At 38.4% G+C, this 21,120-nt stretch overlaps 1 protein-coding gene across 1 annotated transcript in view; it reads left to right on the plus strand.

The window, feature by feature from the left end:
* NAA15 (N-alpha-acetyltransferase 15, NatA auxiliary subunit) overlaps positions 1-21,120 on the plus strand; it is a 46,713-nt gene that overhangs the window by 3,192 nt on the left and 22,401 nt on the right. The window contains exons 2-10 of the mRNA XM_080402777.1: positions 10,558-10,642; positions 11,534-11,638; positions 12,354-12,511; positions 14,949-15,083; positions 15,254-15,407; positions 17,712-17,831; positions 18,465-18,560; positions 18,696-18,802; positions 19,200-19,272. Of these exons, the coding sequence (XP_080258903.1) occupies positions 10,558-10,642; positions 11,534-11,638; positions 12,354-12,511; positions 14,949-15,083; positions 15,254-15,407; positions 17,712-17,831; positions 18,465-18,560; positions 18,696-18,802; positions 19,200-19,272 (1,033 nt within the window). The remainder of the gene's footprint in view (positions 1-10,557; positions 10,643-11,533; positions 11,639-12,353; positions 12,512-14,948; positions 15,084-15,253; positions 15,408-17,711; positions 17,832-18,464; positions 18,561-18,695; positions 18,803-19,199; positions 19,273-21,120) is intronic.

Genomic DNA, 21,120 nt, shown 5'->3' on the forward strand with positions numbered 1-21,120 from the left:
CAGGATCTGCATAATTAGAATTAAGAAACCCCACAAAACAACAACAACCCACAGATTATTGATCCTTGTTCTGCTTAAACTTGCACTTCAGTTAAAAAGAAAGTTTCTAGTTTATATTGCTTAAAGTTTTAACTATTTACTGTTAAGTCTGCAGGTAGATATTCCTGTTCTTCTGCTCAAACATTCTGTGGAGTTTAGGAGGAAAGTAGATCTCTACATTTTTTCTTTTTGTTTTTGATCCATTTGAACATTTAAAATTAATTGAGTGTGTATCATTATTTTGGACACACATCATCTCTAGGAAGTCCGGAGATTACTCAAGAATTCAGGCAGAGGCAGAGGAAAGGGTAGAATAGCAAACGCAGGAGTTGAAGGGATTGAGAAGTAGTTGACTCTTTGGTACCCAGGAGGCTGGATGCAGTATGAAGTAATGGAAAAAGCGGTTTACTCCATCCCCCCCACCCCCCTTACTAGCAAGTATAAAACTAGTAGTTGTAGGACTGTCTGATTATGTTTGTAAATTAAATATAACCGATGAATGTTCCTGGCGCATTGCCAAATCATTCAGCCGCTTATCTAGTCAGGTACAATTTGTCAAATATGTTCAGGGTGGTTTTTTGGTTGGGTTCCTCCCCCCAATCCAAAAGACAATACTCAGTTAACTTTTGTTTGGATGTACAAGTTAAATACATTGAAAATGTATTGAACAAATGTAAAATACAAAGTTGCTAGAGGTGCCATACATCATGTGGAAGAGTTTTCCAGTTCCTTTAAACAGCAGAGAATAAAGTTCTTGGCGTCATGATGGTCTGGCAGAGTAAGTGGTGCAAATAGTTCTCACGATAGCTAGTGGGCTTAGCCTCTAGCTGAATATGGTTTAAGCAGGGAGGAAAGAAGTCCAAGTATTTAAGAAGCGAGGCATATTTTATGATGCAGACAAACAATTCAAGTGAGGAACTGTGTGTGTTCAGGCCTTGTTGAGGTAGTTTTACTGATTTATAACTGGTATATACTGTAGAAGTAGCATCCTGGAGAAGCAAGGTGCCATGCTGGTCTGGGCTTGTGTATATTACATTGTATGCTCATCAGAGTTTCTCTGCTCAGGACTGGTGATTCTGTGGTCTTCATGATGTCTGGAGAGCCGTACATCTTACATCTCTGGATCGGTTACTTTATGTGCTGGGCAGGCTTAATTGGGTATGGCCAGAACCAGTGTCCTCCAGTGGGGCATTACAGTAACCAAGGTGTCTGCTGCAGGAGAGGGGGCTTTGAATTTAGCCTTTTGTTGGTCATTTCTACAGTAACGCTGCTGTGCTTGAGGGTTTTTGTCTTTGAACGGTCTTCTTTCCATGCTGGCTTTGACAAGCTTTCTACTAAAAGATACAGGAACTTCCTGATGATAAAAAAGCCTGTTGAACAGCGTCTCTTCAATGTCTTTGCTGTAAATATGCCAAGTCCCTCCTGCTGGGCCATCTTCCTGTTTCTTCATTCCAGAATCTGTTCCCTGTCCCTCCACTTCCAAACTAGACAGACCTGTGCTTCTCCTTCACTAATACTTTTGCCAGCACCAGTTCTTTTAAAAATAATGATCTGTCTCGGAGAAGTTCAGGTGCTGACTTTAAGTTTGCTGAGGTGACAGACTTTGAAATCTCTTAATTGATCTTGGTTCAAGATTAAAGACTGATTTCCAGAATTTCACTTTTATCAGTAACCAAGTAAATTAGCACATTTTGTATGCAATCATTGTTGCATTTGCATGACTGTACAGTAATCAAGTATGCTCACCACTGGAGTTTCACCACATACTATCTCATCTGAAACACGGAATTACTAGGAAGGCTTTTCCAGTATCTTTGCTGCTGAGATGTCAATCATTTGTTTCTTCCTTTGCCAAAAGGAATACATCACTTGGCTTTGCCAGAAGTAGTAGAAAAAAAATTATGTCTTGGTTTAAACATTGGAATGGAAGTAAAGAACAGACCTGCTGCTTTAAGCAGAGTCACCATTCTTGTTTTTCAGAAATAATTCTCAAACTTGTTAAAGAAAGAAATTACTGTTTGAGGCTCTAGGATACTATTAAGGAATTGCTTGAGCAATACTTGCTGTTACTAAAGCCTCTTCACCAAATGAGGGCATTTGTTGTCGTTGAGGCTGTCAGAAATTGTAGAAAGAGGGTTCCCTGTTGTAAATTACAGAGGAGCAACATAATTTTGTTCATTAGCTGTTTCAGTTAATAAAGTATTTTCATAACAGAAATGCATCCTAATTTCTTCAGTTGCAAGATCATAGCCAGTCTTACGTTGTTACTGCTATAGGTACTCTCAGCTAAACCCAAAGTGGGGTAGTGGGGTTTGTAATGATCTGAAACTAATCTTATTTGGGGAAATAGACTTAATCCATCCAATACCCTTTATTTTGGTTAGAATTTGATCAAGTTGTGTTTATTCCTGTTTTTCAAAGTTTGTTTGTTTGGGGTTTTTTATGAGTGTTTGCTGGTTGCACTTGCTGGGCATCTCAGGTTTAAATCTCTTCATCCACAGCAGCACTGTGTCAGTGCATCAAGAGTGGTGATAAGGAGTTACGTCCTTTCTGATTTTTCTTATAAGGGATTTGGAGAAAATGAACAATTATTCATTGCCACCCGTTAAAACTGAGATCAGCGAGACTTGTTACAAGGATTTGTTTGCTTCTATGATACTACGCAATCAGGTTAGCAAGCCTTGTAATGTTGAAGAACAACCTTTCTTATCTTACTAGCAACATTTAACTATTTCACAACAGCTCAATGCTACAAGACAACATCTCACATACCTCAGAGCTAAGGGTGAAGAGTACTCTGGTCATATAATACATGGGTAGAAAATGTCAGTAGCCTTACCGCGTGTCTTGGGCTATGTTGTGTGATACAGCTGAGTTGGAGTGTCCGTGTAAATCCAGAAGAACCTATTGTATAGGCTCCTTTAGCACTTTTCATGCCATATCTTGGAATTGATTTACTTGGTTGTTTCAGATGATCATGAAAAGCCAAATACATCCTATACATACTGATCTTTTGTGAAGTACAGTCAGTTTCATGCTAAATTCAGAGGTGAAGCCTGAACATAGGGTTCCAGGGTAAGGCACAGAAGTCAGCTGATCTTAGTTGACGTGGCCAGATTCATGGTAATTCTCCCTAGGAAGGAGAGATTAAAGTAAGCAGCTAGTGGCCAACAGAACTGATGTAGAATAATGGATTTTTCAGCAATAGCCTTGCTTCAGCGAGTGCAGATTTCTAGTTTTACTTCTGTAAGACCGGTAACTCATTTGTCAGCAGCCGTTCCCATACTGATTTCATCAAATACAGGAATTATTACATTATTAATAAAAAATTATTATTACTGCCTCAGTATTAAATGAAAAGACACATATGTTTCTTACCTTCTTCCTAATTAATTTCAGTTTGAACTTGTTCTGTTCCTCTGGTTATATTCTACCAAGCAATGCTAATTATGAAGGTATCTGTCACTTCTGAAAAAGTAAGGTGGGCTGTGCAGGAGGGAGGGTTTCTTAGTCCCTTAAATTAGGCAATTGCTAAAGCTGTTTCTTATGAAGATCAGTTCTGTTCATTAACACTGCAGAGCAATGGAAGAGGATTGGTTTCAATCTGACAGCAAAATAATTTCTGCAGGTTTGCCCGAGTTTTCAGCATTAATGTATCTGTAAGTTTTGTTTTGGCGGGAGGTGGTGGTGGTGTTCAGTCCTTGGGTTTATACATCTTCTATTTGTCATGGAACTGAATCAGTGTGGTGGAAGCTTTTGCCTAGAGCTGTTGAGCTGTTTGACATGGTTAGTGCTCAAAAGACCCACTAATTCGAGGTGAGTAGTTGTTTGATATGGCTAGTGCTCAAAAGACCCACTAATTCATGAGTAGTTGCTCTTAATGCTTCCAGCTTTCAGAATCTTCTTTACTACATTTAGCTTGAATTAGTGCCACCTTAGAGACTTGACCTGATCTAGTCTAGCTGTAGAGAGAGTAACTGCTGGAAAGCAGCCTTGAGCTGTGCAGTGCTTGGACTTAGTATCTGTTGAGTTGCTGCATCTGAACTGTGCTGGAAGAAATGGATAGCATCTGAGTGGCGGACATGCTTATCGTGCGTTGTAAGTGCACACCTCAGCTAATGCAAAGACCAGCTACACTAATGCTTTCTGCTGCCAAAGGTCTTGGCATTGTAGTTGCCAACATTGCTATGTGATGCTGCAAGCGTACGTGTTCATGGCTGCTACTGGGAGAAACTGTGGAGTCTGCTAAGGAGCACACCCCTGTACTGTAGTTGAAAGGATTTGTCCACCTTGGTTCTCCTCAAGCCTCACAGACCCTCAAGGGAGAGGATGGCAGAGCGTGGAATCCCTGAACTGTTCTGGTAGAGCAACCCATCATCCTTTCTCCTGGGGACTTCCAGGTGCAAGTAATACATTTGCCTGTGCCCATGTATATTATCAGTTGTCCTGTCTGGTGACTCTGGTGTATGCTGGGGAATAGTCTGCAGTGTATTGCCTCTTACGGTAACATGGGCCGTGTCTCCTGCTGAGGAAGAGGAGCTGAGTACATCGGACTGGCGATGAGAAGTTTTAAGTTTGAATCTTCACTGTCTGTTGTGGCTGAATCCAATTTTGGTACTCGTTTGGTGAAGAAAATGGCATTCTTTGGCTAGGCCATCATAGCGTTGACTAAATTAGGATGTTTGCTTTAATGAAAGGAGTTACAGTCACTGAGAATGGATTTCCGATGGGGTTTTTGGTGGTGTTTTGGCATTTGGTTTTTTTGTTGGTTTTGTTTGAGGTTTTTTTTTAAAACAACTTGAATTTGCATTCATTTTAATTCCATTAATTTGCAGATACAGGAGTCTAAAAAATTGGTGTTGTGGGGGTTAAGTGTGACGTGGGAAAATATGTCATCTTCAAAGAGAAAACAGTTAAAAGTTTTTCACACTGTGCTTTGTAAATTTCTGTCTCTTTTAATAAACTTTGCATGCTATTGTTCTGTTACTGTTCCAGTTCAAAGGGCATAATGATTGAGAATGTGATCCCATCCCACATGCCTGGGACTGATTTTTTACTCTCACCCCATTCTTGTAAGTAGCTGTGCTCCTCCAAGTAAGAATAAAAAGCAAGCAGTCACTTAACACCCCAGTGTTCCCATTTGTGAGCTTGGGGAGCAAATGGTACCTTTTTTGCTTTGGAAAAACTTCTAGTTTTGCATGCGTCCGGCTAAGAAGACAAAAGGCAGGTTCTCCTGTATGATGTTCTCCTATGACTGTCTTAAGCTTGCTCATGAGATGCTTTTGGGTCTGCTTCTCACCTGTTTAATGAGCTGCAAAATCCATCCTGGATGGACTTTCATGAGACTTTTTTTGTTTGTTGTTGTTTTTGTTTTTTTTTTTACTACAGCAAAGCAGTTTTGAAGTGCTCTTGAATGTTAGATTGGATATACGCATCTTCTCAAGTGCCCTTCTAGAAAGGGAGTTTTCTGCTTTCTGTGTCATGATCTAGGTGATTCTTTGCTTAGGTTAAGTCATACCTGGTGGCAGTGTAGATTCACTGGGCTATGAAGCTTCTGGTAAGACTGATGGTAACTCCTGGCATTATGCTTAGATCTGTTGTTAACTGTTGATGTTACTGAACATCCAGGACACTTCAGTCTGTACTTGTAGTGATTATAAAATGTCTTACAAATAGCAAATTTAAGTTGGGATGGCTATTAAATATTTACTTGAGTTACTAAAAAAGAAATTGCACTTCTGGAAGTGAATATGTGCAAAATATTTCATGTGTAATGGCAGAATCTGGTTTGCCGTGTACTGTGTATTTGATGCTGAGATGCATACCTGCATGTCAAAATACTGCACTTGACTATTATCCTTGCTTTTTAGTTGAAAACATATGTACTTGACCATTAAAATCTGTGTTTTGAGAGAGGAGGAATATGTCAGAGGTAAAATGTGCTGCTTGCTTACAGGTAGCAATGAATTAGAGCCTACTTCTCTACATTGCAAACTTACAACCGTCAAATTTCTAAAATGCATTTGTGAAGATGTATTTGCTTATGCAATATATAAAGAAAGCAATGCTGAATTAAGTTTGGGTGAAAAGTCATCTCTGCTATTGTCAGCAGCCCTTAGGAATGCAACTATAATCAGTAGCATGGCCCTTGCATATAACCTTGCAGGTAACCAGAGTAGTTGTTTAAGAATCAAGTCAGTCTTATTTGCTAGCCATAGGTTTGGTAACAAGGTTTAGAAAGTAGGTGCACTAGAGAGGGAAGATTCAAAACTGGATTATTTGTGGCAAGGGGGGAACAAATTCCATCTAGCAGTTAGCTGTCTAAACATAGGTAAGCCATAAATAGTGAAATCTTTTCACCTTTCTTTATGGCAGCCATCAAGGAATAAATGCAGCGGAATTCACTCGCGCTTGGCATGCTGAGCCATGTGTAAGACATCTGCTGGCCAAAGACTGATTTTGTGCAGATGCCCTAATACAGTGAAGGCATCCAAACACCAGCACGTGAGCCTTCTTTCCACCTCAGACTTCAGTTTCTAGAGAATATGGTCTAGCTGTGTTCCTTACAATCTCAGTCTAGTAATCACCATGTATACAAATCTATTGAATAAATACTTTGGAGGCGGAGAGAGCTGTGCAAATGCAAGTTCTCTCCTACCTGCTATAGTCTTGCATGATTTTGAAGGAGTCCAACTCTGTCTGCTTCATCTTATTAATTCTTTGTAGAATTGCATTGGAGCAGGTGCTGTTTCCTTGCTATAAATAAGGAAAATGAGTTAGAGTATAAAAATAGTTTTGGTGTGTTTGGAGTAGGTTGTAAGTCTAGCCACGACACGTATAGAAAAACTTGTTAGATATTTTAAAAATCTGGTAATTTACTAAAGGAAAAGCTTTGAAGAGCAGCAGATGTGTAATAGATATTAAGTGCTGATAGAGAGCTACGTTCTTTTGTTTTAAAGCATTAACCTTAGTTTTTAGAAGTTTAGCTTTTATGTTTTTTTCATTGCATGATGTCACAAACCATAGCTGGCGCACTTGTCTGTCAAGCATCACAAGAAGGCTCTTACTGCTGGCTTTGGAAGTATATATACATGCAGGAATTCAGCTTAGAGGAGGCAACCACACTTTTGTAGCGGTCTCTGCAACGGAGAAGTATGTTACTTCTGCAGAACAGCTGTCCCAAAGTAAGGGTCGGAGGCCTGGGAATGACTACTACAAGCTGTTCATCTGGGAGGAAACAAACTACCCAGATGAAGACCATTTCTGCTTCCAGCAACGTCCCAAGAATACTTGAGATGTCACCATTCCTACTTGTTAATATTTTTTTAATTACTGGTTCTTTTTTCTCTTCTTACTCAGAAACTACTGATTCCCTTGGGGAATTTTTCTCCTAGGCTGTGTATTATTCATGCTCATCTTTACTTGTGTTATTCTTTCTGTTCCTCCTTTCCCCTTTTTGATATCTACTGTCTCCTTTTTCTTAAAAGTTTTTTTTTTCTTTTGTTTCTGCTCCTTGAAGCCACAGTTTCACCAAGGTTTGTACCACCCATGGTGGCATATGCTGCATTCCTGACTTCCTTCTCTGTCGTACACACATTTATTTAAGGTTGTTAGTCCGTAACCTCTTTGGAGAAGGAGATAAGTATATATGCATGGCTTCAAGTAGTAAAATCTTAGTGAGGTGGTTGGACCCGCTTTGATGAAACAATCTCTTTTCTGAAAGAGGATGAAGCATGACCTCGTTTTCATTTGTTCCCTTCCTTTCACTGTCAAAATAATACAGTGTACATAGAATACATACATAGAATAGAGAAACTTATAAAATGACACAATTTGAAATGGTTCCATTAATAGAATGAAGTAGGCTTGAAGTATTAATCTGAAAGGCTGGAGAAATTCTTCAACTTGTCTTGATGGGAAAACGCCTGAAAATGGAGAGCTGATACTTTGCTGGGGATTATGTGCAGCTATGGCTGGTTCTTTATTTGGTACTTCAGGCAATACATGTACACGATCAGTTCCTCATAATTTATTGGTCCTACCCAGTGTCGTCTGGGTTGATGAGAACCTTTCTGTAGACATAAGTGGGTATAAACTTGTAAACTTTTCCTCCCTGCAGCCTAAAGGGAGAACTTGTTACAATTCTGGGTGAGTTTAACAATGCAAGGTACTTCTACTCCGTGAAAAATCTATGTGCAAATTTTCCTGTGTTTAGCATATATATACCATCTTGGCTGAGTTTCCTTAAACTTCAAGGTGAAGGGCTGGTTGTTAGAGTATGTAAAATGGAACTGTTTAGAGATAAGATTTCATAGAATCGTAGATAGCCAGCATCAGAGCAGCTGTACTTAAAGGCAAATTGCAAAACCCCTAAGTACCCCTTCTTGTGGCAATGCTTTAGTTCGACTCGGGACGTGTTCTTAAGTTCCTGTGGCTGCACCACTTTTGTGACAGGTTTTGCTGCTTTCACAACTACCTAGGTGGGAGCAAATGGAGGTTCTGCTTTCAGGGAGGAGGCCTGGGCGGTAACTTTTATGACTGATGATTTCAATTAAAAAAAAAAGCTTGACCCTGTTGCGTTGTCACCTGTAAGCTCTGTCAGCTGTGGCCAGTGGCTGATTAAAGTGACTCAGCCAGCTACTTGAAAGCAGGTAATGACTAAAAGGTGTGAATAATAACCAGTGAAGTTTAATAAAAACACAAAAAAAAAAAGCCTACACAGATTTCCTCTTACCTAACCCTTAATCTTCCTTTGGCTAGGTGGTTGCCCTGCCAACTTTTCCTGTCCTTGCTGACGGAGGGTGTTGTCTTTTGGAAGTGTTCAAAGTCAGAGTTGGATAGGGCTTTGAGCAACCTGATGTAGTGAAAGATGTCCCTGCCTGTGGCGGGGACATTGGACTAGATGATCTTTGAAGTTTCCTTCCAGTCCAGACCATTCTGTTGCTCTTTTGTTGATACATTCCTCTTTGAGTCAGTCTTGCTGTGGATGCTCTCTCTGGGCATCTTCCTTTTTCTCCTCTTCTTTACTTTTCCAATTATTTCCTTTCTCCAGAAGTTGGCAGCAGGGTAGGGGGAGCAAGATCGTTGGTTTGTGATGCCTCTTGGTCTTTAGCGTTGATACTTCAGTACCTAGCAAATAATACATCCACATAGTGGTATACCAGTTTTTTACACCTTTGAAGTTTATTGTTGGTGTTTCCATCTGTGCTTCGGAAGAGAAAACCAGATGCTGAACAGCACCTTTTGTGATGCAAAAGCAATGTAAAGCAGAGAAGTTGAGGTAGATAAGCCATTTTCTTTTTTAAGCATTTCCATAACATCCATGTAACCTTTATAAATTTTTATTCTTAGGATTTTCTGCTTGATGACCTGACCTGTTGGGTCTGCCTCTCCGGACTTTTTTTTTTTTGATGGAAATGCTTGGAGAAAAAATGGTGTCAAAACATGCTTATTAATGCTCTTGCATAGTTACTTTGGAGCAGTGAGGAAAGGTGGAATCCCGAACTATGACTGACTTAGGAAGACTTGAAAACTTGTCCACTGTACCTAGTTTTACACTCCTGTCAGCCGTGCTGCCACCAGAACTGCTCAACTGGAGTCAGTGAGGACCTGTTACGGAGGCTAGTTACCATAGGATTTGGGTCTGTGCTCAAGCAATGTGTGTTTCTTGATTCTTAGACTCAAATTGGGGCATTGGTATCACAGTAAAATGAAAACGAAGAATTTCCTAGGATTTGCTTAAGTGACTTAAAGCATATGAATTGGTGTTTACAACATTACTTCTTCCTCCTTTGGCTTCAATTTAAAGATTAGCACGGGGAGTGGATTAACAGAAGTAAAATACTAAAACTGGTTTTAAAAGTTCGTTCTGTGTGCCATTTTGCATTGTCATCTTGTGTAACGAAATGACTCAAACACAGGTCAATCATTACAGCTGGATTTAATAAAACTGTAGAGGAGTGTTTTTAATTTCCAGAATGGCAAGATAATGTTAGTACATCCCAGTTTTGAAAGTTTGGATGTATATGAGAGATGTGGTATTCAAATTGATAGTAAGAAGTTGCTTTCAAAGATAGTTTAAGCCAAGTTCCGATTTCATTTTTTTTCTCGCTTGTATGGTGGTTGGAGGTTATCTCGTGGTATTTCTCTGAAAGATGGTTGAGCCAAAGTGAGTTGAATGCTCACCAAAATATGTTATGACATGAGGTTTGCTTTTATGTTAATGGAAACTTGAATCTTTGTAGGCACTTAACACTTCCTGTGGCATCTTAGCCAAGGAATTGCTGTATGATAATGATCTTCAGTTATACATTTAAGTTCATGTTCTTACTAACATATGCTTTTTTTTTTCAGGGCATGTGAAGTATTTTTAATGTCAGGAAGCACATTAAACAGGGTTAACTAAAATATTAGTACATTTTCTGAAAGGCCTAGGTGCACTGATGCCTAATTTTGGGGGTGCAGAAATAATTTCACTTTAAATTGTTTTAATAAATGTACTCTGCTTTTCTTCAACAGAGGTGTTACGAACATAAGCAGTATAGAAATGGTCTGAAGTTCTGTAAACAGATCCTTTCTAACCCAAAGTTTGCGGAACATGGAGGTAAGTTTTTAAAAACGGCATGTGCTCTTTCCCCCTATGCTTTAGGGTGGGGTAATAATTTTGAAGTCTTATATTTGTAGCATTTTATAGTTAACCTTTTGCCTTTAAAGCAGTAAGGGCATCCAGGAACATGCGCCATGTTAAGCAGTTATTGTTGCTAAGATTTGTAATTTTAAAGACTGGTCTTACCAGTAGTCATAGCTTACCATTCTTTATCTTTGTGCTGCAAGTCTAGTATTCATCATAGCACAGTGCATGTTTCTTAATACAAGTATGTATTGCTTAAATGACTTTTCAGGGGAAATTGTTATTCACTCATGTAGAAGTGAAAGACAAAAGGAAGAGATTGGTTATTGTTCAGCACTGTATGCCAGTCAGGTCTGTGGCCTGCTACTTTTTCTGAAGGAATAGCCTTACTATAAAAGAAGAAAAAGATGTTTGGCTCTTAATACTGAGTTGAGAGTTTCTTTCTGCTGTCCAGAAATTTTCTTTTTCCTTTGCCAACTAATTTGGCATGGGTGGATGTGTGGAAGTCTGTGTTGTGAGTAAATACTTTAGTTATAATGCTTCTTTGCAGAGGAGGGAAAATGAAAACGCTCTTCAAGATATTTGTAGACCAGACAGTTTTTAAGTGCCTTTAAAGTAAAACGCTGCTTCACATTTTGGTGGAAGTGATGCATAAATTTTGTTGTTGTAGGTGATGTACTTAAGTGAATGATCTGCCAGTATAGTTTTCCATGTGAAAAAAGAATGCAAAATCTTGGTGCTGATAACTGAGTCTAAATTTGCATTTCTACTATATTTAGAGTTGCTATATTAAGCTTAAAACCCTATGGAAATGACTGATACTTATTTAATCTTATTATTATTATTATTATTATTATTTGTTAGAGACCTTGGCAATGAAAGGACTAACATTGAACTGTCTAGGGAAGAAAGAGGAAGCTTATGAACTTGTGCGTAGAGGCCTAAGGAATGACTTGAAGAGCCATGTCTGTATCCTTTTTGAAACAGAGCTTTCTTTTGTGAATGGAAAAGGTTTATTTCTACAACTACTTGATTTATAGAATAGCAACAGAAGCTAGTACCATTAGCCTTCAAACTGTAAGTTCAGAATTTTAAATTTTGTTTCCAATACATCGCACTTTGTCTACCCTATCCAAAGGGCAGATGGTTTGCAGTTACCCTTGCAGTCACAGTTGGTTCAAATACTACTCTGTCATGTTCCAAGTACTTTTTTATCATTAAGCTGCAACTCTAAACTGGTGGTGGGCTGAACTAGGCATTTAAGTGTGTGATTTGCTTTAAAAACATCAATAGTTGCCACTACATTGATAAGGACTTGTCATATACTTAGAATGCAGAAAGTGCAAGCACTTCAGTTGTCTAATATAAACTCTTATTCAAAAATGTGTTTGAGTAAGCCTGATAGTCTTTTCAGAGAACCTATTACTTTATTTCTTCCCCTAGTACATGAAAAGTACAGTTTAGAGCATCTTATATGTAACCTGTACATACAATGGGCAAGCAGTTCTCTGTCTTCAGTTTGCAGCCGGTTTTTGCACGGCTAAAGAAGAGAATTGTAATGATTATAATGTTACTGTCCATTTCTAAAATGGCTTAAGAGCTTTTCAACAATTGTTCTCTGTGCTGTGTTGGGTCTATTTTCTCCCTACTCAAATTCAATAGAATCTTTAACAGAGTTTTCCAGGTTGGCACGTCTATGGCCTTCTTCAGAGGTCAGACAAGAAGTATGACGAAGCTATCAAATGCTATAGGAATGCACTGAAATGGGACAAAGACAATCTTCAAATCTTGAGAGATCTTTCTCTGCTGCAGATTCAAATGAGGGATCTTGAAGGTTACAGGGTAAGTACACATACTGCATTTATTATAAACTTCTAGGGAGCTGCAGCAAAGGTGACACATTGTTCAGTGATGCTTCCAAAAACAATACAGTTAGATCCAGTGTTAAAACTGCTACCCAGTACTCTATGGCAGTAAAAGCAGATGTGCCACTGAGCAATTTCTGTAAATCACACTGATTTAATGGCACGTTAAATGATTCTTTTTCAGCTCAGTGCAGAATTGTTTGCTTTTTTTTTATGCTGTATAATCCAGCTGTAGACGTTCCCCAGTCTTTATTTTTTTGGAAGCATTCCTGCAGGTAAAAGGCAATGTGTTCAGATGATGACTGTTACTCAGGCAAAGGAGTTTCTATTTTTTTAATAACTTTTTACAATATATCCTTCCTCCCTTAAATCGGTGACCACCGGTGTTCTCTTGGTAGTGGGTAACAGTGCAAAACAAGTGGTATGCTGCATGGAACATCATATTTTGCTTCCCAGCCAGCCTGGGCATTAGTGACAGCTCCTTTGGGTCCAAATATTTCCCTGCATTTCCTGCTATTTCCAGTGTAAGCTTGTGGATCGGAAGTCTTGAATATTCCTCTTTTCCTGATTTGATACTCAGAATGTTTAGGTTACTGTATTGTATTTTTCTGTTTATTTTTTTAGTAAAGCTGAACACAGTTTGGTGACTCAGATTGGAACCCTCTTTCTGCCTGTTAATGCAGCACCCAGTTACTTGCTGCCTTGCCTCAATTGTAAAGAACAATACAGACTTTCTGTTGTCTTCTCTACAAATGCTGCTCCTAATGTAGTTTTATTTTTTTTCTGTTGTCTTTAATTGTGAGCTGATGTCTAGTTAGCCAATACCTTTATTTCTTAAAAAACTAGCAGCTTCTGTTTAGTTTGCATGTTGCAGAAATGCTCGTGTGGTTCAGGCTTAAGTCATAGTTGCTGCCCGTGATCAGTGTATGGCTCAGGATTAGACAGAGCAATGACTATAGAAGACCTGTTTGTTACCTACTTTGCCATCCAGAGAAAGATGACAATGCTCACCCTAAATATTTATAATTCAAACATTAATCGGGGGGGAAAAAAACCCTTAGATCATCCTAAATTACATTTTTTGTGCCTGCAAACTTGTTTGTTTTTCAGCTGATGTAGTCTGCTGTAGTAAGATACTCCTTTCCTCTGCAAAAATAAATGTTTGATTTTTTTTTACCTCAGAGACCTCGGATGATGATTTAAGTCAGGTTTTCATCTTTTCAGGTTTTCCTTGCACCTTTAAAGTTGTGGTCATTAAAGCACATTAGTTGATGTCTTCATTGATTATTTCCTTTTCAAATAAGGGTAATATTAGTGTGCCAAGAACACATTTTGTTCTCAAGAGCTGTGTGGAACCATCAGCTAACATAGGTCCTCAGTGAACTTATTCCTGAGTTAGGACATTTCTTAATCACAGTTTTTTTTCATATTAGTAATTTAGAAATTTAGAAATTTGACTCTTCTTGCTGAGACAAGACAACCAAAACTTAGCATAGGTGCCAAAATTAATTTACAAATGTACTTTCTTTTGGCCTCTGAATAAATGTGAGTACAGATGCATAATTGTTAAACACACAAGGAACACGTAGTTATAGAATGCATTAAGGATTGAATGTTAACATGGCAGTTTCTGAAGAATGTGAATTTACTCTCAAAACTGGGAATAAGGTTGTGAGTGGGTGGTTTTCCTTTGCTTTAACTTCCACCCTCTCCTAATTTATAATATTTTTAGTGATCTTCATTCTAGTCAAACTGCTGCAACTAGTTTTAGTTTTTTGTTAACCCCTACTTCTGACTGGGCTTTTTTAGTAGGCAGTAACTATTTTTTTCCTTTTTTTTTTTTAATTACTTGAAGATGCCTTTCAGAAGCCTGTAACAAAACAAGTAATAACTTTTCCATCAGATTAAACCAGCATGATACCAAGCAAATCTGTTTCATCTTCCAGCTGTAATTATCATCTTGCCAAAGAACAGGGATGCACTTGCGTGACCTACTTCACCTAACAACTCCTGTAATGATTTAATACATATGTACTTTCAAGGTGGATTTGAAACACCAGGGTATAGTTAATGTTCCTGCAACTCAAACCAAAGTATCCTTAATTGCATCCTGTTCATAAGCAGTAATACAGGAAAAGCACGTGCCATACATCAACAAAGTTAGTCTGACTTATAAGTATTCGATTGGACCTGATGTGTTTTGTGTGATGGTTTTTTATTCACTCGAGACCATCATAGTGTTTTAAAGGTTATTCTTTTTTTTGTGGTTCACAAAAAACCAATTTGCACATAAAAAACTTACTTTTGGTGACATTCCTGAAATATTAAAGAGTACTGAAGACACAATGTTGCCTAATGGATTCTACAAAGCATTAGAATAAAGTCAAGAAAACTAGTAGCTACCTTTTTTGCAGGAAACAAGATACCAGTTGCTTCAGCTTCGACCTGCACAGCGAGCATCATGGATTGGTTATGCGATTGCTTACCATCTGCTGGAAGACTATGAAATGGCAGCAAAAATTTTAGAGGAATTTAGGAAGACACAGCAGGTAAGAGGGTAACGTGAAATTCCTGTGCGGATGGCTGCGTAAGCTAAAAATAAAACTCTGCTTCCTTTCATATTGTGAAAAATTTATGCTGTTCCTTTAGCTAAATGAATTAAATCCCGAATGCATCCTAGCAGGCTGAACTTTCTCATGTGTCTTGTTTTCCTATCTAGACATCACCTGATAAAGTGGACTATGAGTACAGTGAACTGCTGCTGTATCAAAATCAAGTCCTCCGGGAGGCAGGACTATATAAAGAAGCCTTGGAGCATCTTTGTACTTATGAAAAGCAGATCTGTGATAAACTGGCTGTCGAAGAAACTAAAGGTAATTTATTTTTGAAGATGTATTTAAATGTATAGTATACAATGGAATGCCTGTACTGTCAGCTTTTCCCATCTTTTGGAACTGTGTCTTTGATTTGGTTTTGTTTAATTCTGCTGAGGTCAAGGGCTGCTTGCCTTGCAGCTCTTTGGTCCCCATCATACTCTTCTTCCAGGCTGATAAGACGTCAGCAGAGTACAGACGTACTGTTCTGAAACTTTTGAGCTGATGAGCATTTCAGACAGATGATCCTGAATTGATGTCCTGAAATTCTGTTTGGGTAATGTACCTGGACCCGTGCTATTACAGCCTTAATAGTGGTCCTGACAGGGAGACCGCTTGCCTGAAGGGGCACAGTAATCTTTGGCAAACTATAAGGCTTGTAATTGCACTCGGTCACTCTTGCCGTGTACGGAAATAGGCTTTTTAGGTGGGCAACCCAACACAGGCTTTTGTATTGTAATCCTGGTGTATAATATCGTAGCAGAGCAATATAATACTCTATCTTATATTCCATAGCTGGAATTGAACAGTGATGGAAGTTCATTCTTACGGTTCTGTTAACAGGTGCACTTTTTTTAAAAGTATGCTTTCTTCCTCCTCTGCTTCATGCTTGTACAGTCCTTCTGTGAAACTTCCAATCTATTGAAGGTACTGTTTGTTCATGGCCCACACTGGAACCTATTTGGATGATTGCTTGAAGCAAAGAGAAGTTCATTTTTACTCTATAATATTATTCATGTAGGTGTTGTAGCTAGCTCCCTATTTCTGCTAACGATAATCTCATTGTCTTGCAAAAAGAACCTAGGAATTGAATAGTGACAGTATTATGGAAGGTGTTTGGTACTTCCTCAAGATTGTTGCAGACACCTCTCTGCAGTTGCTGAATATGTTATTTGGTTTGCATATAAATGGAAATGAATGTAGAGATTACAGTATCACAGACCATTTTTTAGAAATAGTAGCAGGAGTTTTGGTTAAAAACATACTATTTGTTCTTAAGTTCTTGATAAAGGTCTGAGGCTCATACTGAAATAGGATTTTGAAACAGGACTTAAAAAAACAAACAAACAAAACCACACCACAAAACCCCAAACCAACACAAAACCTTCTAGCAAGTTACCAGATAAAAGGGATGGAAATACTCCTTGCAATGTCTGCACTTTCAACAGGGTGTAATGGATTCATTTTTGGGGACACAGCTACTTCTGTGTTGTTTGGTCTAGCTTTGTTGCTGTGCATACTACAGCAAAGCATGCTAATAAATGAGTGTTGTCTACAGATTTTAAGTGCATGTGCAAAAGCCTTTGTGGATGAAGTACAACTGCGAAACACTGATAATAGTGTTGGCATTTGCCACCATTATATAAAAATTGTAACTTTCACTCAGAGAAAGAATGTAGGTTTATTTTCCAGATTCTGTCTTGTTCTCAGTGAGTGAACTACTGATGTTTTCCGTAGCACTAGATACTGCATGTAGTCCTCAAGTTCCCCTATCTATGGGGAGCAGCATCGCTTGACAGAATTACGTGACATAGGGAAGAAGAGAGGTAATGCTGACAAGCGTTTTCCTCTTGAAATTGGATGAGAAAATCTTACCTTAATCTGGAATGACATTGTGTGACCTCTGGTGTGTAATCTTGTAGGTGCCTGTTTGTATTTGCTGATAGCAAAGCTTTGTAAAATATGGTTTCCCATTGTGAAATTGGAAATTGACTTTTGTTTCAACTCCAGCACCAGCAAAGATGCTCTATACAGTTGTTAGATCTAGACTTTATTTTAACATGTGTCTTGTAATGAGGTATCATTAAAAGGAAACTTGCTTGCAGAATCTTGAGAATTCATTGATCAGATCAATGTCTTGATTTCAAACACTGAAGTTAAGTTTTATGAAATACTTAACCGAAGAGCCATTCTTTTATGGGCCTCTCTGCAATTTTCAGTTTGGTTTTCAAGATGCTATATACATGAAATACCACGTACTGCTTTTAGTTGCCTTCTGTAGTAAAAACTGCACTTAAAAGCAACCCATCACTTCAGGAAGTGAGAAAAAAACCCACGTGCATCTGGCTTTTAACATTAAACTTTCAAGTAAGTTTCAAGAATTACTGGCTGAGTTGCGGAATTGTACTGTAATTGTAAAAGCATATACGTCAGCTAGTCTGTGGTGCCACTGCGATCATTTTTTTGTAAGAAATTAGAATCTACGTTGGGTTAAGGATTATCTAATCTTTTACTGTAGAGTGATTAATGTTACACTGCTTCAGTATCGTTACTTGAATTGAAAACTTCCTGGATTTCACACAGGAGAACTCCTGCTTCAGCTTGGCAGACTTGAAGAAGCAGTTGAAGTCTACAAAGGACTGCAAGAAAGAAATCCTGAAAACTGGGCCTACTACAAGGGCTTAGAAAAGGCACTTAAACCAGGTAACGATGCAATATGTTGTAGTAGATAAGCTGTTTCTGCACATTCGGAATTTTTATCTGTATCAAAATCTTGTATTGCTCTAAATAATAAAACTATTATTCAAAAATGTCCCCATTTAAGTTTTGCTTTTTAGTCATAGTGTGTAGATATTGTCGTAATTTATTCTTCTTTGAGAAAGGCTGGAAGTATTTCTTGTATTGTTACACTGTCTTATTTAAAACCAAAACAACAAAATGTGGTAATGTTTGTATGTGGTTGAAAGAATAGGATTACTTCTTAGAAGACAGTTTTAGTTCAGAGTTTTTCTTTTACTGTCTCCGTTACCTTAATCTTGTATTGTAGGTAATACAGGTTTTGGAAAACCCAGCATGATTCTCCTGAATAGTTTTCTTTGTTGAAGTTTTTTTGCACAGTGATAGGGCAGGAATTCTTTTTAAGATGAGAGATAAGCAGTTAAGCCTTCCACAGCTCAAAGAGGAATTTACAGATACTGGAATTAATGTTTTTTAGGAAGTATATAGCCAATAGTTGCTATATATTCTGATTCTTTTTTTTAACCATATAGAAACCCCCCATCTCCCTTTCCCTTGCCAAAAAGGAAGGAAAAAGTAAACTGTAAAATTCTGTTCCAGCTAATATGATGGAAAGGCTAAAGATCTATGAAGAGGCCTGGACTAAATACCCGAGGGGACTAGTTCCAAGAAGATTACCATTAAACTTTTTGTCGGGTAAGTGCATTTTTCTGAGCAGGTAGTGACCGACACTTGTGTGTGTTAGATAGTAATGTTTTAACAGCATAAACAGTCTGCAATTGATGAGTAATGTGTGGTAAAACAAAATCAACAGGTCTTTTTCCTCTCAAGGTGAAAAGTTTAAGGAATGTCTGGACAAGTTTCTAAGGATGAATTTCAGCAAAGGTTGCCCACCAGTCTTCAATACTTTGAGGTCCTTATATAAAGACAAGGAGAAGGTAGGTTTCCTCTCCCCCCCAACATTTTACATGTTCTATCTTGTAGCTGTGATGCATTAAAGAGACGAAGGAAACTTTTTCCCAGTGCTCACTCAGTCAGCTCTGTTGTATATTATGGCCTAGTATATCTAGAAAAAGTAAAGTGCAAGCTGGTAAATGTAGGAAGCTAAGATTTACTAATTATAAGCTGCATGAGTATTAACCGAGGGAGGGTTGTTCTTAATTTGTTAAAAAGAGAGGCAAGATCGGGTGCGTTCCCATATGTATAGTAATTCAGGATGTAGCAGAACTCTCTTAGCAAAAGTAACTATTTTGGGTAACACCAAGTAGCTCAAGTTGAAATAAAATTCTGCCTTGCCCACAGATTATTTTTTTTTGTCTTGTCTTGCATCTGTAGGTGGCAATCATAGAAGAGCTCGTGATAGGTTATGAAACCTCTCTAAGAAGCTGCAGGTTATTTAACCCAAATGGTGAGTGCTAAGACTGTCGTACTTCATGGAAGTAGTGCCTGGTGGAAGCATTACGTGACCATTCAGAGGCAGGGAATCAGTGAGGAGTGAAGAAATTGAGATGATGGGGTTTTTGCCCTAACACAGAACTGAACTAACTATCCTTAGAATGGATTTAAGCTGTCAGATACAAAGTCTGTATTCAGAATCTAGTCACTTGTTCAAAAATATGCCCTGGACCTGCAAATTCATTCATCTCTTTACAGTTTTGAGTTAAAGTATTCAGTTTTCAAGACTCAAATTTATCATTGTCCAAGAAGCTGAAATTTGAAAGCTATGTTAAATCTTTAGTTACAGAAATGTGAAATAAAAAGGTATAGGTACTGATAGCACAGTCTTCAGGAGGAGGGAGTTTTGGAGTTTTTGGTGGAGGCTGGGTTTTGTGTTCTCGGGGGGGGGCTTGTTTGAGATGTAAAAATGTTTTCCAGGTTTTCACTGACAACTGTTCTGTTGTGAGGTATGGTTGTACATATACTGAATCCAAGTGTCATAGCTTCCTTTCTGGTAGCTTTATGATTTCTATTTTTTTCAAAGTCATTTGCCTAACCACTTTATAACGGAAAACCTCCAGGAAAAAAACCTCTGCATAGAATATCGACAAAGGATAGTCTTGAAATGTTGGGAGATGGATTTTAATGGTGTAATAATCCAGACAGCATGAATGACCATATACGTTAAAACAGGGGTCCTCAAACTACAGCCCGTGGGCTGGATACAGCCCCCCAGGGTCCTCAGTCTGGCCCCCGGTATTTACAGACACCCCCCCCCCCCACCGCCGGGGGTTGGGGGGGGAAACCAAGCAGCTGCAGATGGCTGCCTGCCACTTCATCCGCGCGCCAGCCCCCTGCCTAAAAAGTTTGAGGACCCCTGCGTTAAAACTTCACAGGATAATCTTAAATATTAAAGACATTTCTGTTGAAGCTGTTAGTGATGTCCTTGCTTTGCAGAAACATTAATGTAATACTTTGTTACGAAGTTCTCACCTAAGTTGCCTTTTATACTTTTCCCTGGAATTTAATATTATAGGCTACAATATAGCCACTTAATACCAGTTTAAATTTGTGCTGGCCTTTCAAACGCATTTGTGCTTTTCTGGTTTCAGGAAATGGCTTACTGTCGTTTCAGTTCAATGTTTGCTTCGATACTAAATTTCATTCAAATTAACAATTTTCTGCTACCTTAAAATATACAAATGCATATAACAGCATGGTTAAGTTGTATCATAAACTGAAGAACCAGCACCTTCTGACAAGACTAGAGCCCCCCCACTTTTTTTAACCCAGCAAGGTGCTATGCTTCATAGTCAAAACTGCATAGTGAACGTAACTTTTAAGACTTCAGTAATAGTTTGAATTTTGATCAGAGCTCCCTAACTTTCAAAACTGATTTGTGTATAGGAATGTTTTCTAGGATACGTTTAGACAAACAGTGATGGTAAATTTGTCAAAAGTAGAGAAACCTTTTTAAAGCTAGGGTTTGGAACAGGCAACCTCTTTTGTTTAAAAATACTCAAGTCTATGGGTTGAAAACCTGTAAATACTGAATATACTGAAATCCTTTACATTGTTGCTGTGCAGTGCTTGTTTTCAGCAGGACTCTGCTATACCCTTCATCTAAAACAGTTTTAAGTAAGAACTCTGCATCATGCACTGCAGTCTTGCGTATCTGACTATCCTGATTAAGTGAACAGTTGGAACAAAATGCAACTTCCTTCTGACTCAACTCACTTTTCCTTTCCCTTAAAACCACAGTACAAGAAGGGAATGGTATATGCTCAGGTCTTGTCAAGCCATAGACATAGAAGTTAAT

This window comes from Falco punctatus (assembly GCF_963210335.1).
Source record: "Falco punctatus genome assembly, chromosome: 1".
NCBI classification, from domain to species: domain Eukaryota; kingdom Metazoa; phylum Chordata; class Aves; order Falconiformes; family Falconidae; genus Falco; species Falco punctatus.